The 26,645-nt window shown below is 35.2% G+C and overlaps 1 protein-coding gene across 21 annotated transcripts in view; it reads left to right on the top strand.

Annotated features, from left to right (window-relative positions):
* The window catches only part of eya4 (EYA transcriptional coactivator and phosphatase 4), a 111,292-nt gene extending 85,214 nt beyond the window's left edge, over positions 1-26,078 (top strand). For 16 of the 21 annotated variants that reach the window (XM_059025199.1, XM_059025198.1, XM_034016971.3 and 13 more), the window contains 9 exons: positions 7,839-7,975; positions 8,383-8,466; positions 18,616-18,705; positions 20,174-20,232; positions 20,485-20,645; positions 21,123-21,237; positions 21,544-21,665; positions 22,455-22,555; positions 24,055-26,078. In XM_059025199.1, coding sequence (XP_058881182.1) covers positions 7,839-7,975; positions 8,383-8,466; positions 18,616-18,705; positions 20,174-20,232; positions 20,485-20,645; positions 21,123-21,237; positions 21,544-21,665; positions 22,455-22,555; positions 24,055-24,135 — 950 coding nt within the window. In that variant the 3' untranslated portion in view covers positions 24,136-26,078. Of the gene's footprint in view, positions 1-7,838; positions 7,976-8,382; positions 8,467-18,615; positions 18,706-20,173; positions 20,233-20,484; positions 20,646-21,122; positions 21,238-21,543; positions 21,666-22,315; positions 22,417-22,454; positions 22,556-24,054 lie in introns of all 21 variants that reach the window. The other 5 variants (XM_034016974.3, XM_034016973.3, XM_034016958.3 and 2 more) reach the window with 2 other exon arrangements.
* Positions 26,079-26,645: the final 567 nt, after the last annotated feature.

Raw genomic sequence — 26,645 nt, 5'->3', positions numbered from 1 at the left:
ACATCCTGACAACTTTTTACACTTACAACATTGAAGTCTGTTTCAAAGCTCTTTTCAAAATGCCCTCTCTACTGCACTGGGGTTTGAGATCTGTTCTCTAAATCTGCAGGAAAAGCGATAAAAACAAATAAACATTTCTCTGGCTTTTCTGTTCCGTACCACATCGTGGCTGGTTATTGCTGTGTTACCTGTTTGACAATGTGGGCACTAATCCTTACACTGTCAGTGCACTGGAGCAGACATTTTGAAAAGAGCTTTGAAACAGATCTTTATAACTGTAAAAAGTTGTCAGGATGTTAACAATGAAAAGAAAAATTACAGGTACGTTATTGAAACAGTTGTAGCAACACGTGGGGACTGTTAGGAGTTGCTTAATGTTAAAAGCTTTGTGCTCTGGAGTGATGAATCTCTTAAACTTTCTTTTGAATTAGCATCCCATTCACAGAAGGGTCATATTACAGGACATAAAGCTATGGCCAAAAGTTTTGCATCACCCTATAGAATAAATTTTGCTTCATAAAGTCGAATGAAACCTGTTGAATAATGTTATGTTAACATACTGAAATACATACCGCTTTGTAGTTTTGACAAGTTGAAAAATGTGACATTTCGAAATCTAACATGAAATACTGTAATATTATTATGTCTTCCGGTAGACTCTTGCAATGTCATTTTGTAGTTTCTTTGATTACATGATGTTAATCTAAATTCAGCCAGGTAACTCATGTGATAGATAAAATATTTATTACAGATTAGACACGATAACACATGTATGCATATTATACAATCTTGGATAACACATTTAACATATAATACATCTTTGGCCTCACCTCGGGGAACCCCTGCCCATACATTTTTCCTCTGATAAATGGAGGCTGACTGTAGGAAAGCCATGGGCAGGGGGCAGGATAGCTGCCCTACCCTTAGATGAGCCAAAAAACAGGTGGGCTGGGGAGGAGGAGGCAAACTCTAACTCACAGTGGGGAGGTAATGGATCAGGTAAGATTTGAATCCTTTCCCTGATGATCATTGGACAAGTTATTATGTTAGTGATAAGGTACTGCTATTTCGATTGACAATTGTCTGGTTATCAATGCTTAATAACCAAACCTTTTACACAATAACCACTTTACTACTGGCATAAATAATAAATAACACATTTATTGTTGTTAACGAGTGCTATTCAGTCATTTAGACTTATAATTCAAGTTTGCATTAAAAAAAAGATTATTGGCTTAAATGAATGAATTAGTAGTAGTTACTTTTTTTTATAAAAAGTCTGTATTATTCTTGGACTGCTATCTTATTTAAAAAGAGAAACATGTTGCATTTAAAGGGTCAGATGATTTTTAGATTAGTTCAAATTAGGCCAGAAGGGAATGATTAGTTATTATGCAAAGAGACTTCATTCCAAGAGGAAGACAAACAAGAGAGCACTGTATAATCAAGATTATCTACTGTAGCATTGTTGTGGAGATATAGAAAGTCATCTAAGTTCATCAGGTGAGGAGGTTCAACAAAGCGGTGGTGGATCAGAATGGTGAGGGAACAGGAAGGTAACTTTGTAAAATAGTAACAATTCTGTTATTCTTCTTTAACACAGTTAGGAGCATATTCAGGGTGATGTGTGTACATTCATCCATTTAGCTTTGTCTTGCCTTGATACTTTAAATATTTTGAAGGTTCAAACGGTATTGTTCGTCCTCTAGCGAAATCTTGTTATAATTTATTTACTGTGTTATATACAGACGTGCTCAAATTTGTTGGTACCCCTCCACAAAAAACAAAGATTGCACAATTTTCTCTGAAATAACTTGAAACTGACAAAAGTAATTGGCATCCACCATTGTTTATTCCATATTTAATAGAAATCAGACTTTGGTTTTGATTTTTTATTCAACATAATACTTTAAATAATAAAACAAATGAAAATGGCATGGACAAAAATGATGGGACCGCTAACCTAATATTTTGTTGCACAACCTTTAGAGCCAATCACTGCAATCAAACGTTTTCTGTAGCTCTCAATGAGGCTTCTGTACCTGTTAACAGGTAGTTTGGCCCACTCTTCCTGAGCAAACTGCTCCAGCTGTCTCGGGTTTGATGGGTGCCTTCTCCAGACTGCAAGTTTCAGCTCTTTCCATAGATGTTCGATAGGAGTCAGATCAGGACTCATAGAAGGCCACTTCAGAATAGTCCAATGTTTTGTTCTTATCCATTCTTGGGTGCTTTTAGCTGTGTGTTTTGGGTCATTATCCTGTTGGAGGACCCATGACCTGCGACTGAGACAGAGCTTTCTGACACTGGGCAGTACATTTCTCTCCATGTTTCACTGTAGGTATGGTGTTCTTTTCTTTGAAAGCTTCATTTTTTCGTCTGTGAACATAGAGCTGATGTGACTTGCCAAAAAGGTCCAGTTTTGAACTCATCTGTCCAAAGGACATTCTCCCAGAAGGATTGTGGCTTGTCAATATGCATTTTAGCAAATTCCAGTCTGACTTTTTTATGTTCTTCTTTCAAAAGTGGAGTCCTCCTGGGTCTTCTTCCATGGAGCCCACTTTCACTCAAAAAGCGACAGATGATGCAATCAGAAACTGACGTACCTTCACCTTGGAGTTCAGCTTGTATCTCTTTGGCAGTTATCCTTGGTTCTTTTTCTACCATTCGCACTATCCTTCTGTTCAATCTGGGGTCGATTTTCCTCTTGCGGCCGCGCCCAGGGAGGTTGGCTACAGTTCCATGAACCTTAAACTTCTTAATAATATTTGCAACTGTTGTCACAGGAACATCAAGCTGCTTGGAGATGGTTTTGTAGCCTTTACCTTTACCTTTACCTTTATTATTTTCTTTCTGATCTCCTCAGACAACTCTCTCCTTTGCTTTCTCTGGTCCATGTTCAGTGTGGTGCACACAATGATACCAAACAGCACAGTGACTACTTTTCTCCATTTAAATAGGCTGAATGACTGATTAAAAGATTGGAGACATGTGTGATACTAATTACAGAAACTAATTAGTTTGAAATATCACTATAATCCAATTATTATTATCTTTTCTAAGGGGTACCAACAAATGTGTCCAGGCCGTTTTAGAATATCTTTGTAGAATAAGCAATAATTCATCTCTTTTCACAGCTTCTTTGCTTTATTCTATGACATACCAAAGGAATGCAAGTATACATGATAAAATAGCTTTTAATTTCATCACTTTTCAGGAGGAATGAAGCATTATTTCAATGAGCTGTAAGGGTACCAACAAATTTGAGCACGTCTGTATATATATAATATAGTATAAGGTGCTATACAATTACAAGCTGATATCTACCCCACCAACCTCTGACCTTAAGTAAGATAGGAATACTATTGTATCTTACAGTACCCTATACTTAGTGTTCAGCGTTTCCAGTTTATTCCGAATTTTACCAACAAATTACAGGATTTTTTTAAACTGGATGTTGGTTTTTACTGATTTTATACCCGATTTTTGTCTATTATTCAATATTTTCCCAGTACTATTTTCTAGGAAATACACAATATTTTGATCAAAATGCTGTTTTATTTTGACTCTGACATTGTAATAAGCAGCCCGACACTGTATCCTTGTATACAGCAGATGTTTAGATGTAAGAGGACAAATAACTTTCAAACGTGGTTTTCTGTCATTTCACAAATACATTATCACTTGTTGGCCAACCAAAGTCTGATTATTGTGGCAATTGCTGGGCATAGGAACTACTAGCTTGATCAAAAACTAAATTACACAAAAATATAATATTGTTAGTGGATGAGGAATGGGGAGAAAACGTAAATCAGTTTATAAATAGAAAACAAATGTTTCGAAGTGTACAAAAAGCAAAAATAGCAGAAGTGGGTCAGATGAGGCAGAGGATGCATAGTGCTGCAAACACTGCTGCATTGAGGTACATGTTTGCACTGACAATAAAAGAACATACTGAAAAATAAGCGGCACATTAAACTAAAACAATAAAGTGAACTGAGAGACAAGCGATCCATTTATATGGCTTTTACACATGCTTTAATAAAAAAGAGAGCGCAGAATGACTGTGTTAATGAGTTTGTCAGAGCGCTGTGCTTTGCTGGACAGCCACTGTTTATTGCAGAGAGGTATGTATTGGTGACAGTACTGTCTGTCCATCAGTTAAACACTGGCTAAGCCGACAAACTTAATTGTAAGTATTTGACAGAAAATGGTGATGCTTTAGTTGTTAAACTTATATGCATTGATGGAAATGTCCATTGTGATTTTTGACCCGTCTCCCGATGGCTGGCACCACCCAGTTCTGTCAATTCTTTTCTTTTAATGATTTCAAGGTGAATAAACCTGGCTTGTTTTGTGCTGATGTCATGTCCATACCTTCTGTAGATACTATTTCCGTCAGCACTGTGATTGCCCAAACGTTCGCAAAGGACCACACAGATTCTGCTTTATCATACATGCCAGGGACATTATTAATTCAGAAACCAGAACTGCTACGCATCATATTCCACATGTAAAGTATGTATACTGAGATTTTTTCCTCCCAGTTTTTACCAATGTTTAAATTAAAAACATTTTTGTACCGATTTTATCCCTATTTTAATGTATGTAAAATAAACTCAAAAAAATTCCCGGAAACATTTTTTAAAGATAAAAACCAAAAACACGGAACACTACCTATACTATAATTCTATGTAATATATATTTAACTAACATCAACTAAACAGCTAATTTGCTAAACAGCTAAAACACCGGAACAACACTGGAAATGGTTACTCAGTTAGTTGACTTTACCCTGCGAAAAAATAAATAAAATTCAGTAACCTACAAAAAATAAAATAAATTTTATCAGTGCAGTTGGGTAATGTCCCTCCTTCCTGACTTGTATCTCGCATTGATTCGTTCTGAATACTTTAAACCCACCCCACTAGTGAGTGGCAGCACATTCATACATTTCTGTTGGAGGATTGTAACACACGTGCAAGGTTTAAAACGAGATTACAATTACCAGAAGCGGAGGATTGTTCTTGCTCGTGAGATTTCAAGCTATATTACAGTTCCATCATAGGGAGTATTCACACACGTGGAATTTAAAACTGAATTAAAAATTGTGTCAATGTAAAAAAATGCCTAAACACACAAAAACCCCAGAAGAATATGGCCGTGACCATAAGGATTTCGTTGTGGAAGACGGCAAGAAAGAAGGTACAACTGAAGTGTGCAAGTACTGTCGAGTTACTATACATATTGTGACAGAAAAAAACGCCCAAGAATTTTGGAAAGTAACCAAAAAAAAGAAATTTATACAGTATATAAAAAGCGAAACCCCCCAAAAAAAATTATTTACAGAAAACTCGAAAATATCTCAAAATAAGCACCGAAAAATGAAATTAATAAAAACCAAAAAACAGAAGCCCTAGTTATAACCATGTATTGTATACAGGCTTTTGATCTGGTTTTAGAGCTTATTTATGAATGACAAACCTACATAACTCAGGAAAGCCACAGTCAGAGATTGTCACCCTCACCCCTCTTTTCTGATATCCTTTATTTATGTTTGAATTTAGGACATGTGACTGGAGGTATTTCAGGTCCAGTATCAAGGGTTTGAACAGGAACTGGAACATTCTTGGATGTAATGGTCCTTATTTTTTCCAGTTTTCCTTGGCTAGCTTTCAGATTTCTGATTAAGGAAGCTTATCATTTTTTTCCAATCACAGACACTTTCTTGCTTTTTCCACTATTGAGTTAGAACATTTTTCCTGATTGAGACATAACAATAAGTGATCTAAAACACACCCCGTCTGTTTCCAGTTACTTGTCCATGCAGCATTCAGTTATACTTACCAAAGGATTGGGACTCTGATCAATAGATCCTTTTTTTTTATGAAATGCACACTAAGAATAAAATGAATTACTAAAATTATTTAATATAGTATGACAGTTAACCCTATCTGATCACAGAATATCTGTATCTATTTCTACGTCTTGTAGTGATTGTTAAAGAGTCGAAGGAGTTCTATTAAGGATAATCTATGTACTGGATTGGTTCCCACAAGTGCTTTTGAATATTTGTACAATTTGGAAATCCCCTAGTCTGCAATGTTGGTAAATGTAAACCTACAGTATTTAAGCCATGTAAGAGTTTTCAGCAGCAATCATGGGGAAGCAGAAGGTTCTCAGTGACTTTACAAGGAACATGATAGTGGGTGTCTCTGCAACTGTCTCGGCCCTCAACCCAGTGGCTGCAATTTTGGCCAATCAGTGTATTTTTGATTTATTGAAAAACAGTCAATGTGACTAATATAAGAAGAATAAAGAAACGTCTTAGCCATTGAAGACACTGAAACAATGAACTATTTGTCTGCCACACTAAGAATTGTCTTTATTTGTCTAAAATGTAATGATTGAGTGTTTAGATTATGGCTGAATGTGATTCATAACTCCAATAACTAGTGCTTAATCACTGTATATACTATACCGTCAGAACAAATATTTCCTAATAAATGCCTCCCTGTGTTAATAGTTCCTTTGAACACATTACACTGCTGTCTTGTATAATTGTCAGTTGCTTCCTCATTAACATTAACCCTTATTCCCAAACATTTTGCACATTGATAAAAGACATTGCACATGAACAAACACCTTGCAAATCTGTAAAATATGTTGACTTTAAAAGTAATTCACGGGGTCTCCGCTGGGGCTGTAAGGATTGAGCAGAGGAAACAGAAACAAGCTGTTAATAAGACCATTTCGGATGGAGGACGCTCGGCCAAGGATAGAGGGACGAGCCCGTAGCTGGGAATTAGGTTAGAAAAGAGATCCCAACCGATGAGCTCTCCAGTTGCCGAGGACAGAGCTTGGTCGAAGGTTACATCCCTGAGGATCTGAAATATAAAAGGGCTCTGCTCAGCAGGGGCACAAATCGGGGTGATAGGAATAGTCCAACAGCTTAGGACTGAAAGGAGCGATAGTAAAGGGTTCCCTGACTGGTCTGGTGCTTCCCTCGCAAGAGGTGAGGCACAGGCCTCTGAAGCCGGAAGCGGGAAGCGGGAAGCGGGAAGGCATCCCGCAGGGAACCTGTACTTGGACTTGGGCGCTGAGAACGTAAAGCGGGCCACGTCCCGAGTGAAGGAAGGACAGCATCTCACGTGGTGAGGTAGAATAGGCGCTTGACACGCGTAAGGATAGTGTGGCCGGGGGTCCCCTCTGACTCACTCGGTGAGTGAGGTCTGGTTGCTGGGTAGAGGTCTGCATTAGAAGTAGACAGTACTGAGTTTCCATCAGAGAAATGAATGAGATATTGTTGAGGAGAATCCGGCAGGGAGCTTTCCTGATCTGAATTGGCGTTGGTTAAATTTTGCACAGAGAAAGGGTCACAGCATATGTAAGAAAGCAAAACACTAGACAGAGAAGGAGTGTGCGATTGGGAAGTTAATGATGATAGGCATTAATTAATAAAGCATCCCAGCTACCACCCCCAACTTTACCAAGAAAATAAGCTGTTCCTTAAGATCTATGCAGCACATACATTATTTTTCTCCAACTTCCTAGCGTTGCAGTAGCAGTGACACTTTTGTAGATGTGATTGATTTTGATGGACAATCCTGTAATCCACAGGAATAAATATTTTCTTTCTACATGTGGATAGAAGCTTAATCACCCCTTTCTGATCAATGTTATTATTATCATCTTAAAGTTCAGGGGGTGGGTGGGTATTTAATGTCAATGTTTTGTTAAAGTTTGCAATTAAATGGACCAGGCAATGTATGCATTGTACCATATTACGCTAGCAAAACAAAACTCAAGTTAGTTTTCATCCTGAATGGCTTTATTTACAGGAGAGTTTGACACAGTGCAGAGCCCCTCAATACCAATCAAAGACCTGGACGACAGAACTTGTAGGAGTTCAGGGTCAAAGTTACGTGGAAGGGGTAGGAAGAATAATCCATCACCCCCACCTGACAGTGACTTGGAGGTATGCCCTGAATTTACACTCTACTAACTAGAATTGAAGGACTACAGCTTCATAGGGACACATGGAAAATGGTATGTGTTTTTTTTGTATATTATGTAGGTGTTGCAAGCTAAGGGATTATTGAAGATGACATTTCTGAAGTGTCGCCACACCTCAGTGTTCTAACTCATGCGCTTCACATTAATATTATATTAAGTTAAACGTGCAGTGAATTGGTTTGTAGTACCCACAACATAGAGTTATTACCTATTCTTGCATTTAGTCATACAAACAAGGCAGGTATGTACATTTGAAGAACTCTAAAAGAGTAATTACCCTTCCCCCCCCCAAAAAAAAAAATGAATAGTTATATGGTAGTCTCATTCTAGATTGGGTTTGATTGATCTATATCTATTTTTTTTTTTCAGCGAGTATTTGTGTGGGATCTTGATGAAACTATTATCATCTTTCACTCACTCCTTACAGGATCATATGCACAGAAGTATGGTAAGGTAAGAAATTAAATCACCCATATCTTCTATTTAATTTGTATTTAGGTCATTAGAGGGTCACACTGAAGCTTCAGGTAGATTCTTTTTGTGAAGTTGTGCTATGCTTTTGGACTGCAGCACTAAGGTCTGCAGCCAAGTGTTATGTTTCTTTCCCAGTCTTCTGGCTGACAGTCTTGAAAGATTAAATAAGTCAGAGTAAGTAACTTCAAAATGCATTTTCTTTTTTCTGTTTTTTGCTGCCCTTACTTTTTGCATGATGCAGTCATCTGTAATGGTTCTTATTGCAATTACTGCAATACTGTATTTTTTGTTTATAAATCTGTTTGACCGAGTCCAGAAGTTGTTCTTCAGTTTTAGTTTAGTCAGAGACATATCTAAAATAGGTAGGTTTCTGTAGTACATACTTCGCGCAGTATTCACTAAACAACACAAAATCATAACCCATAAGCTTTTGACTAGGATAGACATGAAGTGGCTTTATGTTTGTAGGTGACGCACCATCTTCTGAAAACCTAGTGTATATTGCCAGCAATGCAGGCAACTTGATCCACAGTTGGTGTTCACTTGATTACGCTGGAGCTTGCTAACACTCTGGCTGATCTAGCCTGTAATATATGTAATATATGTCTGTGGCTGTCAATTAGAACTAATGAACATGCCAAAGCACCTTCAAATAAGACCTATAAAAAAAAAAATAAACACTGTATTTTAGTAATTAAAATAAGAACCACTAACATAGTTTGCAAACATCATAAAAGGTGATAGTAAAAATAAAAATAAAACAATTAAATAAATGGTGGCTTTGTACTACTGTTCTTAGTCTTTAATGATAGATGCAGCGTGAATATTGAATATGAACTATGCTGTAAACCACCTTCGTTTGAAAACCTCTATTGAACATTTTTATATTTGAAAATATTATCCAAATAAATAGACCTGCTCTTTTTTATTATTAGATATTTTAAAGATATCTAACTTGCTACGGTTCTTACTGACATATCAACAATGGTTAAAGGATCTGTAGTTGCTTGGCTCATAAAAGACTGGGTATCAGCCATGCAGAACATAACTAAGACTCCTGTTTCCCTCCAACCAGTCAGCCAGTATTATTTATAAACTTGATGTGGCAAGGTGCCCCGCCCCTGTGCGTATTTTGTGTTTTATGTTGTATGTGGGATGTTTATATGTATGTGTGTAGTGGTGCACGAAGTCTGGGTTATGTAGCACAGGCGATTTAAAATGTGTATTTGTATTTAGGCACAGGGATTGCACAATCACTTCCCATGCAGATTAAAGTAGGTATTTGTATGGGGGCATGGGGAGTGCACAATTAGTTCACGTGCAGACTGTGCCGAGATTCAAGTGAATGATTGATTAGCAATCGAGTCTCTGCACAGCTGCATAAAAGAGTGAGTGTTTCACTCATATGGGATGTGTGTTCAGTGTGGAGAGAACGGGAGAGAGAGTCGGGAGAAACAAAAATAAAAGTAAAAACAATTGCTTTTCATGCTGGAAGCACCAGCACGATACTTGTTTTGGGGTTTGTGTTCACTGTTTTGTTTGTCTGTTTGTTTTGGCCAACATGCCATTTTGGATTGAGTTCAGTGTTTGTTTCTGTTATGTTCAGACCTTTTATGTCCTGCATTTCTTGGCCTGACGTCACCACACAAGCCAGCCTGTTCACACTTGAATTGGCTGCCAGGACCTGTCACTGCATTTTATAGCCGTGTGCCTTGTACACCACTGGGCTTGGTTGAAAATATGCACTGTCAGATTCAAATGGAATAAGACAAGAAGGAGGATTTTGCCAATTGACTGCAGAACTACAGTATTTCTTTGGGTGATACATTTAATCCTGGGTTAGAATGCCCTCTTAGAATTAGAAAAAGAATTGATGTGCTATTAAATAACAAAGATCTAGGCTGTAAAACAGCCAGGGGAGCTACAGTACTAAAAGGCAAAACTAGAAATAAACAGCTGTCAGAAATTTAGCAGCAAAGGCAAGGTTTTGTAAACAGTTGACTTCCTTGTTCAGCTTATTCTTATTGTAGTGCATGTTTCAATCCTTTTAAAAAAAAAATATTTTAACACTAGAAGCCCCGCGGCGGTCATTTTGGCGGTTTTTGGTTTTAAAATGTAATTTTCTCCAGTCGTGTAACACATATGGGGCTGTGCGTTCATGTACCTTTCTGTCAGTATGTATTAAATATTCTCACAAAGCATGAAACACGGGAGTGCAGAAATAAAGGAGATATATTACATTTGATTTGTAAAATAAATGTTTGTGTGTGTGTGTGTGTGTATATATATGTGTGTGTGTGTATATATATATATATATATATATATATATATATATATATATATATATATATATATATATATATATAATATGCTTCAGTTTTTCAGATGTTTATGTAACATACTCAATAAAAATGTTTTTAAAAAAACTATTACATCTGACTGTTTCTCCGTTCGTTATACTATTTTCAGTGTTTTGAATACAGCCGTCAGAAAGACTGCTGTGGGGCTTTTAGGTATGAGTATATCTCCGGTCCTTCTAGTGTTAAAAGTAGTCTTTTTTAAGAGGAGCAGGAATTACATGAAGTTTCAATTAAATCCAATTAGCCTTCTTGCCCTTTGTGATTGGGCCTGTATAAACACTGTGTAGTTAAACTTACCACTGCACTCTTTCCATGTCAAGATATTTTGTTTCGCTTAAGAAATTAAGCCAAATGTTTTAATTGTTACAAGAATCTTAGTTGTATACCCCTTGGTAATAAATTAAATTATGTGTTTTACTGTGACCAGTGTAGGTACATCACATTGATACAAATACGAAATTAAAAGAGAAACATACAGAATGTTTTCAGTTTTATGACAAGTGGAAATTCACCGCCTTTGACTTTCATTGGGATTTTAACAGGACACACAAACATCACAAAGTCCTATTCACAGTATTGTACAGATTGACGCTAAAGCCAATTGAGTGCATACAACAGCCAGTTAAAATTAGCAATTTTTTGTAAATACTGTCATTATAGTATAGTACCATTACCTTATTCAAAACTACTGCATATTGTAAGCAGGGAAAATGTACTTGTCCAGCACTCACTCAAAGAGATGTTTACTCACAAAGACCATCAATTTACAGTTTATAATCTTTTCACCCAACCATGGAAGTTGCTTTGTCACAGAAGTTTCTGCCAAACAGTTTTATGTTTATGGTGCCTCATTTTTTCACACCTTCACTAGTTTCCCCCTTTCTGCCCTTAAGAAATATGATGACAGCTGTTTCTATTCACAGCCTGGATGAGCTCCTCTAGTCTATTTATGCATTCACTATGGCAACCACCACCACTAAGTGCTAATAGATTTCTTTGGTATGCACTCTTAAATTATATTAATCTGGGCTGTATTGAAGCTATTTACGTTTTCCTTACTTCCACATTTGCTTGCTTCATCAATCATTGAGAAATAAAAATAAATAAATACATTTTAAAAAGAATGCTCAGAAAACTGTTCTACACATTGTAATTCCAGATTACTTATTTGGCAATGCATTTTTTTCCTGTGGACGTACCCTGTCTAAATGAATGTTAAAGCTGAAATGACTCTTTAACACCACTGTCATAAAGGATACTTAAAATGAATATCCAATCAGTAATTAGTCATATATCAAGTATTCTTTGGTTATTATCTAAGTTAACCTTGATTCTCTGAGATTCTGGCAAGGAATTGCTTGCATACTGGTTTGGGATCTCTTACGTCAGTATAGCGATAGAGATTTCTATTCTGGGTAGTTTTCTGTTGCTGCAAATTATGAGAAGTGGCATTTGACCTGTTATGACCTGCTGCAGATGATGGTTTTTGCAGCTGAGCACCAGTTGCCACATAGGATTTTCTAAAATGCTGAACCCTTAAATAAGGGTTTGTTGATGTGACAGGACATGTGTGAGCAGTCTGTCATCATCTGTTTAGTTTTTGTGGTACATACCAGTGCTCCCATTGGCACTGCATTTTGATGTAAATATTCATGTTTGTATAATGAATGGATTTTCATTAAAAAGAGATTTAGACTGATACATATCCTTGCCAATTTAATACTTAACTTATTTTTTTTTCCAATTTATATTTTATTACTTTTTCTTTTTAAAATACAGTCTCATAACAATACATATTCACTTCATCCGCATACATATTATGAAAACATATTAAAGTATTACATTAATGATTCACAAATGTCATTCGACAGATAAATATTTAACTCTGATATACTCCAGGTATACATTAAATTTAAAGAGAGCAAAAAGTGGTACAATACCAATGGTTAGTTCATACATAAACAGGAATAGTATAATTCTAATTTAGTTAAAATATATCTCTATAAAATAGGAGGCAAATCTATTCCATATTTCAGTGAATTCTGAATCCTTATCTAAAAAAGCATAGGTTATTCTTTCCAAGTTAATAACATCTAGTACAGAATTCCTCCAAAGTGCCACAATGGGGGGTTCAGTATCCTTCCAAGAAGTTAGTATCATTTCTTTAGCTAAGAGGAGTAGAGTAAGTAGTAATTTAGACTGTGGTTTACTAACTGGAAGAGTTGATGTTTCTCCTAAGATTGCAACAGAAGGGTTGAGGGGATATGCAATTGTAAACTGTTAGTAATATGTCTAACAATTGCAGTCCAATAATCATTAAGCTTGCTGCAACTCCATAACATATGTAAACAAGTTCCTCTTCCAGAGTCACATCTCCAGCACTTGTCTTCCTGTTTCAAACCACACTTTAATAATCTGACAGGAGTATAATGAATTATATTTAGAATTTTGTATTGAATTGATCTCAGTTTGGCATTGGGTGAAGAAAATGTTATATTCTTATTGATCCTATTCCAGGATGATGCCATTATTGGAATTGTTCATTCTATCTCCCATTTGCACTTTAAAGTAATATTATTATATGACAAATTAGCTTTAATTATTTTGTAAAACTTGGATACAAAACCTTGTGAATTCAATGGATTTAATAAAAAATATCTCCAGTTTAGTCAAATGTAGACAGCGGAAGTGAGGGATTAAATTGGCGAAAGATTTTTTTAATATGTTTTATATGGTATCTATCCTTTCGAAATCTTAAAGAAGAGAATACATTTTCTTCCAGCCTTATTGATTTGTGCATTACTCCATGTGAGGTTAAATAGTGGTTTCCTATTATACAAACTTTTTGGGTTACTCCAGAGTCCTGAACTGAAATAAATTATTTTAAAGGCTTTTAAAAGAAGGGCTGATCTTTTGAAAATGTTACGTACAAATCTAAAAATAGAGCTACCCTGCAAAGCAGCTGGAGGGCCATGTAAGAATACGTCTTTTAAACTGTAGGGGGAGGCAATATTTTGAACAATTTTCGCAAAAATTGGGGGATTATTTGATTTTACATACCAATCTCTAAGAGGCCTCATTTGATAAAATAAATAATACCAATATGGATTAGGAGTATTCATAACCCCTTTATTATGACTATTATACAGTTTATTGATTTTAATCCTTGCTTTCTTATAGTCCCATATAAATTTACTGAAAAGCACATTAATCTGTTTAAAATAAGAGAATGGAATGTGAAGTTGAAGCATGGCCAGTGGGTATGCCAACATTGGCATAACTGACATTTTGATGGTTTCTATTCTGCCCCATAAGGAAAATGCTAATTTACTCCAGGACTGTAATTTAACCGAAATCTTATTCAATTTAACAGTATCTTTGATAATTTTGAAATTTTAATCCCCAAATATTTAATACCTTGTGCAGGCCATCTGAAGGGATAGTCTTGATAATCAGTACTAAAACCGTTTTTAGACAGGGGTATAGCTTCTGATTTTAACCAATTTACTTTATATCCTGAAACATCAGTGTATTGATTTATTATATCCATAAGGCATGGAAGAGAGGAACTGGGGTTCTTGCAAGTAACTAAATTGTTGTCTGCATATAGCATTACTTTATCTTCACATCTTGACAACCAATTCCCTGGATACCTTCTGTTTGACGAATTCATTCTGCTCAAGGTTTGATTGCTATATTAAATAAAAGAGGTGAAATAGGACAACCCTGTCTAGTTCCTCTGTGTAGATTAAATGGTCTGGAGAGAACATTGCCAGTATTAACTGTTGCAGATGGAGATGAATATAGCGTTTTTATCCAATTCACAAAATTATCTCCTAAAGTATTGTACAGAAATTGCTTTCTCTGCATCAATAGATACAGCCATTGCAGGAGCAGGGGTGTCCCAGTTCAGTACTTGCAGGGTCATTAGTTGTCAACCATTATCTGATGAAAATCTACCTTTGATAAAGCCTTTTTGGTCATGGTGGATAATTTTACCAAAAACTTTTTTGAAATCTAGTAGCTAAAATTTTTGATAGAATTTATTTTATCTGTTTGGAAGAGCGAAATTGGACGATAGCTGCTACACTGTGAAGGGTCTTTATCTTGTTTTAAGATGAAGTTGCATGGATTTAGGTAGTTCCTTATTTATGAAGGCATAGTTAAAAACATCTAGAAGAATTGGGGTTAATATTTCCTTATGTGACTTATAAAACTCTGAACTAAAACCATCTTCCCCTGGCACTTTATTACTGGGTAAAGAGTTAATGGCTTCTTTTATCTCTGTGGATGTAATTTGAGAATCTAGTATGTCTTTATCTTCTGGTTCTAGCTGTTTTAAATTAATATTTTCCAAAAAGCTTTTTCATCATCAATACTTTCATTGGATGCATATAATTTCTTGTAATTAGAGGCAAATGTGCAGTTAATAATTTCAGGGTTGGTAGTAATTTCGCCTGTTTCTGTTCTAATTGTGGCAATTATATGGGATTCTTTCATTTTCTTAAGTGTATATGATAAAACCTTGCCAGACTTTTCACCATGTTCATGATATATCCTTCTAGTTCTATTCATTTTGAATACTTCTTTGTCAGATAGAAGATTATTTAGTTGATATTTGAGTTTAATAAGATCAGTATATGTTTTGGGATTCGAGTTTTTCCTTACTTGCTTTGCACGCAATATTTATTTGTTCTTCTAAAGTTTTAATTTTAACCATTTGCTCTTTTTTCTTTGCAGAAGTATAGGATATAATTTTACCTGGTGTATATACTTTAAAAGCATCCCATAGAATATTTGGATTAACCTCACCATTGTTATTTATTTTAACATATTCAATTTCTTTCATCATATAAGAAGTAGAATTATCTTTTGTGAGAGAATTATGAAATCGCCATTTATTAAGTTTTTTTATGGGAGCAGATGAAATACAAAGTAACAGTAACAGGGGAGTGGTCTGAAATATGAATGATTTGAATGAGATCATTTGAATGCATCAAATTAGAACCCAGTTTGAAGTCTCCTGTTGCTGATTTGCATTAAACCCTTGAGTGTGTGAGAGTGCTAGTGCTAGAGTATGGTAGATTAGCGTGTTGCTAGGATACACACTTTAGTCTCTACATTTGCATTGGACAAGCCATATCAGAAGTAGGCCTATTGTTTTCATATTTTCTTGATGTAAAAATTAAGGCAATACGTTTTTTGTTTTTTTGTTTTTTTTATAATCTATTAAATCTACTGATTACCTTCTTTTGTTTCAAAGCATGTTGAGTTTGGATTATATGGCAATATTATATCAAAAGAAGCTGAATTTAGTATGATAGTTAAATTAGTCAGGGTTTGTGAGATTTAATTCAAATGTTTTGCTTTGCTTTTGGACATAAAATGTTAACAGTAATGAACAGCCATAGTTCGGATAGAAATGACTTCTGTTAATTATAGTATTTTGTATTATTATTACAATGTTAATTATTTTCAGTTGTTAAAAGCCCTTTTTGTATTTCTTTTTTTATAATCGGAAGTGTTCTAATTTGAATGTAAATTGTGCCTTTTTGTTTAACTATTATGCACAACGTTATTTTTAGTTATCAGACCTTCTGTTAAAAAAAACAAATGTTGATAAATGTTTATACGATAATCGAATACGAAATTTGGGTGCCAATTCCACCACTAATTAATATACATCAGAAATAAGATACATGTAATATTACCGTGTTCCATGTATTTGACCAATATAACAGTAATACCATAGAGAGTTATAACCTTAAGTGTATGTATCCGTCTTATTTCAGATTTCACAAAAGCAGATGATAATTTAGAATGAGCTCTAGACTTAAATACAGTAGTCACTGAGATCTCAAAACAATGGGAATTAATAACTAACTACAAACACCGCAAAAAACATAAACCTCACTAACAAACACCGTTCTGGTCCTGATACCATATCTCTCATCATAGTATACCTCCTAGACTCAAATACATTTATGTAAACTCATTTAAAAGGTCATTGATTCCAATCCCCTTTTCTTTATAATAAATAAATAACAGTTTTGTAGTATTGTTTAGGTCAGACAAATAATAATATTTAAGTTATTCAATTAATATGACATTAAGGCATTATACGTAGCTATTTAAAGGATATCCCAATACAGACGTCACTGGATATAATAATAATATTTTCAGTAAGTCATAAGAAGACATTGTACCAGTACCTAAATCAAAATTATGACAACTCTGAGGGAATAAATAAATAATAATATAAAAATTAATTAATTTGTTAATTAAATATATCTACAGCCCATATATATATATATATATATATATATATATATATATATATATATATATATATATATATATACACACGCATAGGCTATATACAACATATGCACACATTAAAAAAAATAAAAATAAAGTCCCAAATACCAGAACGCTCTCTGAAATGTAACGGAGGATCTAAAGTACAGTTCTTACATTTTATCGCTTTCCTCCAGTGAAATGTTGAACTTTTCGAAAACAAATGCTTTGGCATGTTCCACTATTTTAAGAAGCACAGTACGATTCTCATAGGTTACATTCGGTGTTGCTGGATAGATCAAGCCATATCTCACATTTCTCTCTCAGAAACTTCCTGAAGGGTGTGTATCTTCTTAATGTATAAGAGGTCGTGGGCGCTCAACCGGACAATAAGAGGTCGTGGGCGCTCAACCGGACAATAAGAGGTCGTGGGCGCTCAACCGGACAATAAGAGGTCGTGGGCGCTCAACCGGACAATAAGAGGTCGTGGGCGCTCAACCGGACAATAAGAGGTAGTGGGCACTCCCCTTACCGAGGTTTTAGCGCCAAAGAGCGATGGTCACATTCAATTTACCAATGGTTTTTCTGTTTCCAAAACGTCTACACCAAACAATTCACATAAAAGTTGTCTTAAATATTCTGAACAATGATTCCCTCCAAGTCCTTCGGCCACTCCAATAATCCTGATGATGTTACGTCTGGAACGCTTCTCTTCTGCATTTTGTCGTTGTTTTTTGTTGCCCCAGACCTTTATTCCTTCACTTGGTTTTCAAGACGAAACACGGTATCTTCCAGTTTTGATATTCCGTCTTCTGTACCGGTAACCCTTTTCTCAATCCCTGTTATATTTTCTTGCAGCTTCTGTTGCGACTCTATTAAGCTCTGTAGCATCTGTTTAATGTCACTGAATTCATGCATCATAAGTAACTGACGGCTAGCATCCGCGTCGCCATCTTGGCTTCTTGTCGGTGAATCTAACTTTTCTCTTTTTCTTTGCATAAGTTGGATTTTTTGACTTGTTGAGTTTCAAACTGTTATTAGTATCCATTATACAACTATTAAACGCACTTAGTATAATATAGAGGAGTTTACTAGGATTAAATGTAAAAAGATTAAGAGTCTAGGAGAGAGACCTTCTGACTTGCATGCTCCCCACAGCAAGCATCACTTGACTGTCCAATACTTAACTTATTTAAAGGTGCTAAATATACACCAGTGATCTGTAACAGAATTTGTCTGCATAAGAGACTTTGTAAATTAAAAATTAATTAAAAAAAAAAAATTATAATCACGAATAAACATTTAGCATATTTAGTCAATTAATTCATAAATTATTTTGGTTTGTAATGTAGATTTTCTTTTATAATATGGATCATAAAATCCATTGCAAGAAGTGGGGGTCCTATAAAGACAGTAACAGCAAAACAGTAACTAAAATACAAAAGTGATATGAATTGCTTTCTTTCTTTAGGATCCTCCTACGGCTGTAACACTTGGTCTACGGATGGAAGAAATGATTTTTAACCTTGCCGATACACATTTATTTTTTAATGACTTAGAGGTAAGCAGTGAGAATTTATTAATTATGCATTTATTTAATCTCCTTAAAATCATATATTACAATAACCAAATTAAAAGTTTCATTTCTTTCTATTTTTTATTTAAATTTGTATTGCTTGTTGTTATTGTTTGAATATAAGTGTAGAATTGCCACATTCTCTCTCATTGACCAAGCTGAGGTTTTACGATATCACAGCGCCTGAGCCAAACTACCACCTGAATGTAAATGTAGAGTGTTATTCTGGCTTTAGGGATGCAATACAGTATATTTAGACTGAGTTTGAGAGTCTGATCCATGGCTAGAAGTACATCTGCAGTAGGTTGATTAGCAATTGAGGGGGCTATCGGAGTAAGCCACTCAGATCCATATTTTGTATAGAGAAAAAGGACTGCAGCTGCAGAGAAAATCCACAGAAAATCAGGGCAAATGACGGCTGAGAAGGAGAATGAGAAAGTCTGAAGCAATGAATGTATACTGCTGGGGTGTAGGGAGCTGCTGTTCTATTTTTTAAAAGCAAAGCTTCAAAGTTAAACAGAAAGTAATATGAATCGCAGAGTAATCCAGAAAGTCTAAGAAACCAGTAACCTAATTAAATACATGCATTAATCATTTTGATACATATAAACAAGGGAACTGTTTAATTGATGTTAGAGTGTGCCACTTTTGTACTCAGTAACCAATCCTTTATACTGTACTCAAATTTAATCCAGTAAATAAAAGCTTGTCCACTTTAATCATGGGCATGAAGAATCAGAAAAATATATAGCAAACTTGTAATGCACACTTGAGTATACAAATGTGTTGAGAAAAGGGATAAGAATCACTTAAAGGTTCAACAAGAAGAAAGCCTTTTTCCAATAGTACTAAAATAGGGGTACAAACAATCTGAGTAATTATTATTTTACAGAAACAGAAATAACTTGGGAGTTGGGCGGTACATTCTACATTTCCAAAGAGTTGAATGAAACGTTCAAGACCTGATAATAATTCTGTTGTTTTAGGAGATCAAGTGGCACATTTTCTGAACTGAAAGTTGACACTTAACGCTCATGTAGCTTAGCTTTTATTGGAAAATTCAGTGCATAACTATGGTATAATAACGTAGTATCTCTAATGTACTCATTGACAATATGCAGGGATAATTCACTTGGAACCAGTGTTATTAAGTAAAATTTATCAGAGATGAAAAACCTAATTTGGCATAAAGCATTTTTGGGAAGTTTAAAAGTCACTTTCTGTTCTGCAGGCAAATCAGATCTGTTGTGTGATTGCACTGAAGGGCCAGCATTAACAATGTTGCTACACATTTGTGTGCAACTACTGCCCCCATCTGGCAAACTGTAGACATACATGTGCAGCTTCCTAACTAGTTTATCCAGGAATCAATTGATTAATACAACAGGACACCTGAGAAATGTTATGGTTATGTTTACGATAGTGAACGTTCACAAATGTGTACATTTTGCAGGAATGCGATCAGGTTCACATAGATGATGTCTCTTCGGATGACAACGGACAAGACTTAAGGTAAGGCAACAGTGTATACATTTTTTAATGATTCAATGCTAAACTGTTTATGGGGTTTGAAAAGTATGGGTAAATAACATCCTACTTGCTTTAATAAAAAATAACATTGAGACGATGATGATAAATCATGTTTAAAAAAATGTACAACAAATAAATACTGTATAAAGTGCATGTGTTAACCATTGATTTAATAGAAGTAATCAATAATCAAACTAATATTAAAATTAAATATATTATTATTATTATTGACAGTACTTACAGTTTTGCAACTGATGGCTTCCATGCAGCTGCAACAAGTGCAAACCTCTGCCTGGCCACTGGTGTGCGAGGAGGGGTCGACTGGATGAGGAAACTGGCTTTTCGATACCGCAGAGTAAAAGAATTGTATAGCACATACAAAAACAATGTTGGGGGTAAGCTTGTGTGTTATACTTCAACACCATGTAGAAAAGGCACACCGTTTTCACCCTGATCTTCAGCTATATATAATGATGCGTATAACACAGGGATTTTAATAGGATCAGCTGAAATATGTCCACAACATTCACTAGCCTCTGAGACCACACAAGTCTCTTCTTTCAGGTGGAAACTGAAGGTAAAGAAAGTTCACCGGTGTTGGTTCAGACTCAGAACACTGAAATATTTATCAGCAGTTACAGTTTGATACTCAAACAGCATTAGAAATATTATGAAATGTGTTTGGTACCAGCTTCTTACATGTACTAATTATAGCTCCACATTAGAATCAGCAGGTATGTATGTATGTGTTTGTTTCTGTTTAATTTGATTATGTTTTATAATTATGTTTTTTTTTCTGGCCATATTTAAAATGTTTTTTTTTTGCAGTGTAAATTCCACTTTTGTACGTTTTCAATTCTTTTGATTTGAAGGACTTCTCGGACCTGCCAAAAGAGATGCATGGCTGCAGTTGCGAGCTGAAGTTGAGGCTCTAACAGAATCCTGGCTGACAAACGCACTTAAATCACTGTCAATCATCAGTTCAAGGTACAAAAAAAATAAGAAGGATAATCAGACACAGCACACTGTACAAAAGGAAACATGTTTCCAAAAATTGATCATCTGATTCTGCAACACTAACCCTGCAAGTTTCCAGAAACATGCTTCCTTGTGTATGTTAGGCTTAAAACAATAAAATCTATAATAACCATGATATAACCAACTTTCTTTTGCTTATTCACTAGTATATTCAAGTGAACAAAAAAACAAAAAATCCTTTTAAGTGAATCCACTACGTTACCACTGCATTACAACATACTGATAAGATAATTAATTCTCTGTCCTTTTTTTCAGAAGTAACTGCGTCAACGTATTGGTAACAACAACACAACTGATACCAGCACTTGCAAAAGTACTTTTATATAGCCTAGGGGGGGTATTTCCTATTGAAAACATTTACAGTGCAACCAAAATAGGTAAGAGATCAGGAAATCTTTTTTTTATTTTTTATTTTTTTTTTTTACACATGGTTATAACTCTTTTGAACTTGACTACTTCAAAATCAAATGTTATTTTTGCTACTGCAGTATGTTATGTTGATGAAAGCAGACACTTTGTAATGTCAGCACTAGGATAAAGGGAAGTGCTTTTATAATATAAAGAGGTGCTCTCTCGCTGCCAACAGTTGAGACTGTGTAAGGTAGCCCCTAAAGCAGAGATAAAAACAGTTGATCCCTTCTTGAAAACTGGTTTTAATCAAAAACCGCTGTAGCCACTTCACGAATGCTTTTCTACAACCTCGTTTCACTATTCTCCTTTAAATATTGCCTGGCAAAAAAAAATCGAATTAATCATATGTAATTGTGTTTTGTTGTTTTTAGAGACTTTTTTTACATTTTTGGTTTGTTTTTATCACTCTCCATAGGTGGGGTAGAATTAGTAGTACTGTAGAAGTACTGCATATAGTAGGCCATGTCCTAATTATCTGTTGAATACAAGAATGGTTTTAAAATTGGGTGTATACAGCTATGATGATGAAATTGCATCTTGAATTCAAGCTGTTTCCCGTATCTTATTTCCTTCAACCCTGTGTTAATGAGAGGCTAAGCAGTTCATTGTTTTTCAGGAAAAGAAAGCTGTTTTGAGCGTATAGTGTCCAGGTTTGGCACTAACATAACTTATGTTGTCATTGGAGATGGGCGAGATGAAGAGCATGCAGCTAACCAGGTAAAGTCGGTCTGAACTCTACCTTATTTATCTTCCAGGAAAGGAAAGTTGCTTTGAGCGCATAATGCAAAGGTTTGGCAGAAAAGTAGTATATGTTGTAATTGGGGATGGTGTAGAAGAGGAACAGGCAGCGAAAAAGGTAACAACTTTGGTGAATGTTGGTGTGATATTTAGATTGGTGAGCTTCCCTTTCATTTGCATTAAATTCTGTGGTTCGCTTCTACTTAAAATGATACAGAACAGCGAATCTTTTTTATAGTAAAGCTCATTCTTACTGTTACATTCTTGTGCATTCTGTCTTTTTGCTGCATGTGTGTTTAATTTTAAAGTTTGGTGGATATTATGTTACAGTTCTGTAGCCATTACCTGCTAGCACGTTTGCTGATTGTGCATAATATTCACAGTACTGTTTTTGGAACATGCACCTTGAAGTTTACCAGTTTAAATCAAGGTACAACCTTGAATGAGGTAAAAGGAACCTTCAAACTACAGATGCAGACTGTAGCAAATGAGCTGATATTTAGATGCCTTCAGTATGCTGGGCTGTCCCTGATCGGGCCAAAAAAACTAATTCAAGCTCAGTTTTATTTAAAAACTAAAATACTAAGATAAAACAGGTTTCACAAGTAACAGTAAATATTGAGGTTTTTTTTTAAGACCCATGATTTTATTTATTAGTGGTGTTGTCAACTTAGCATGGTGGTCTTTTTATTTAGTATGATCCAAATTAGGGATAGGGTTCCCAAAATCATGTGCATTCATATAAGAAAAGACCAAGACTGATGCATGGAAAGCATTATGGAATACAGATGTATCCAGGTTGCATCCATGTACAGTATGTACATGTTTTTTTCTTGTCTGCAACTCAATAGTTTATACAACTAAACTATATGCAAATCAATTTCTTACCTGTTGTAATCTTACTGACAATATTATGCTTTTATTATGCTGAGAATCGTTTTGGTTCTTCACTTGCTTTTTAACAATCATTCAGGATATACAAATGTTCCAAATAATGCTACATGATCTGATCGCAGCTCAACCACTGGAGTGAATCGCACGCAGTGATTAGGTATTAGAAAGCAAAAGCAACAGAAGTATAAAATTCAAGCGATGAACCAAATAAAATATTTAACAGAAGAAAACAGGAATGGGGGGGGGGGGGGGGGCAGTGATAATGTTACTAGTGTTAATAAGGTAAGCAAATGGATTTCACAACCTCAGTTAGCATTCCTTTAATAAAGTGGCACTTTAACTTCAAGAGTTTATGTATTCATATTAAGATTATAACTCCAACCCTACCACACAAATTCCCTTTAGAAATGTTTCATAATGGAAAAGTTCTTTGGACAGAAAACATGATTTGGTAACCCTTAAGATTGAAGTAAAAATTGATTGCAGATTTCCTACGCTGTTTGTTTGCAGGGTGGTGGTGGTGCATTTAGGTTACAAATCTCTGCATGTTCTGGCTTCAGTTCTGTTAGATAAAAAATATATATGTATATAGTTTGCATGAGCAAGTGGTGTGTGGGTTTTTTTTTTGTTTTTTTTTTTACAGAATCTGTCTAACAACCTTTTCTGCAAGAGTGAAGCCCTGTTATTACCATTCTTAATCACTGTTTATTGTTTTCAACGCAGCACAATATGCCTTTCTGGAGGATATCGAGTCACTCAGATCTGTTGGCTTTGCATCAAGCACTGGAACTGGAGTACCTGTAATTGTATTAGAACGTTGGAAGTCCTTTTTATATTTAAAAAACAAAATACACTGAGATTTTTTTTTTTTTTTACTTCTGGCTAACAAGTATGAACTGTCTTAACAAGACGAGAACTCTTTCAGTAACAGGAGCTCGGATGGCCAGAAAGAACCTGCATATCAGATCTACATATGGTCTTACATCAATACATGCATTTTTTTAAAGCATAGATGTGATGGACGTTGCTGGCACACACCCCATTAAGATGAAGCCTTCTGCAATCTTATAATGAACAGTTTTTTAAATGACAGACTCATTTGCTTACTAAATAAGACTGCTTCTTTCCTCCGACAGGATGGTGATCAACAGCATTCCTCAAGATGGAATATATTCGCAACATTTTAAGCAAACATTAACCTACCTGTCCCAGCAACACCTGCAATAGAAATCCATTTTGAATATGATGACAATCAAGTCTAGAACTATAATTTGTGTAAATGGTTTTATGGTTACTAGTTTACTGTGGCAACAGCCTCTGGAAAGGGATGTTGTTGAGAGTTCGGGATATTGTCACTTTTGCAAGTTTGACAAGCAGAATCTGCATAATCATTTGTTGTGCCTTAAAACGAAGAAAAAAAAAGTGTTTGTGTGTTGCATTGTAATTTTGGTTAAAGAACAAAAAACTTATGTAGATAAAAATTGTGAATTTTTGACATGACCAAATTTCAAAGTTTATCAGATTTGCAGTTCTGCATTAAAAGCAGAAAAAAGCATCAGTCGGAGCAAATAGAAAATAAAGGACCGTTTGTGTTAATGGATCTCGCATGACTTACAAACTATTCACTCAACAGCACAGATGTTACTGCTGTGGAGGGTATTTTATTTTTTTGTAGTTCCAGTTCAATACCTCAATGTGTAAAACACTCTTCACATAAAAGAAGGTTAAAAAATAACTCCAAGCAGCACTCTATAAACAAACATTTATAGTCTTAAGCATCTCCTGTTGGTAACATGAAGAGTATCCTGCTTGTGTTTCACAATTAGCCTTTCCAGTTACTTTTGTTACACAACACAGTTCAACCATTCTGTATAAACACAGCACACAATGCTGTGTACACAAACCAGGTCACAAGACTCTTGAACTAAGTTCAAATATTGATTATTCTGAAGATGCACATTTTTTTAGTGAGTGCAATTGTTCCATGTTCACCAACAGCATCCTAATATGTGTTATGTAACTCAGTCAATATTTTAGGAAGTTTTATACATATTTATAGAAAGTCTTAGGGTGTACGAATGGTCTAGATCCCTCTGATGTAACTGTTTTAAAGCTAAAACATTTTAAGTGGTAAATTAAAGATATTTACAGCTGTTGGTCACTGCAGTGCTGCATTAAAAATCTACTGAAGATTCAATTAATTGCCATTGTTGTAGACTTATTCATCAAGGCTTTTTGAGCATTCTCTCAAACATGTTGTACAGAGTACCTGCAGAGTAATTCTCGGAAGTCCGAGGCAGTTTTCCAAATGACAGTACACTGTACATACAACCTAAAAGCATTATAATTAGATTTGTGGTGAGTAGTAAAACATATACATTAACCAAATCGGTATGCTTAATGATGGTCCTCTACTTCTGTGGTAGTGAAGATTATTTTAATATTGGTTTTAGGATTTGAACCCTCAGATGGTTTTATATTTTATAGTTTTTGCCAGACTACCCCTCTGACTATTTTGAAATGGTATGGCTTAGTTCCAAAATGAATGCCCTTCCACAAAGGCGCAATACATGTGAATCATTATGCATTTGTTCCAGTGCAAAGTGTGAATGTTACAAAATTAAAGAATTAAACACAGTAAGTGTATTTAAGTGCTGTTGTGTACACCGAATTTCTGTTGACTCTGCTAGTTGTACCCTGTTTGTTTTTGTTTTCTTTTTACAATAAAAAAAATAATGCAAACTTTGCACTGGACTAAATGCTTTATGTAGCTGTCCCAATAGGTGACAACGGCTGTATCAATCAGCCACCAGTGTCTGAAAAAGGACTGGACAGCAAAGTAGAAACTGGGATGAGAGAGCTGTATTGTAAAGTTCTTGCGGCCATCTTGTGTTCATAAGTTCTTATCTTAAGGGGAGGGATCAGTGTATTTATTACCTTCTATTGCAAGACTTAAGAAAAATACAAATGTTCTTATAAGTGTGAGATATTACTAATCAAGTTCATTAATTAAAGTACCAATAAACCCATTTCCAGCAGAACAGAATACAGATAATTAGGCAGAATAATTCACAGCTGTACATCACTCAATTAACAGAATATAACTGACCCTTAGGTGACACAAACATTATTAGACTTTGTGGGTCAATTGCAACGAACTGAAGGGAGCGTACTAACTGGGAATGATCCTGTGGTTAGTATGGAGGATGGTACTAAACTAGTACGCAAGTTAATACCAATTGCAACGAACTAAGCCGCTGAAGTCCCCAGCTGCTTATTCATTTGTCTCAATTGCAACAACCACAAAGTAACTG

This window comes from Acipenser ruthenus, chromosome 6 (genome assembly GCF_902713425.1).
Source record: "Acipenser ruthenus chromosome 6, fAciRut3.2 maternal haplotype, whole genome shotgun sequence".
NCBI lineage: Eukaryota > Metazoa > Chordata > Actinopteri > Acipenseriformes > Acipenseridae > Acipenser > Acipenser ruthenus.
Note: the sequence above shows the minus strand (reverse complement) of the source record. Positions and strands in the feature narration are given on the sequence as shown.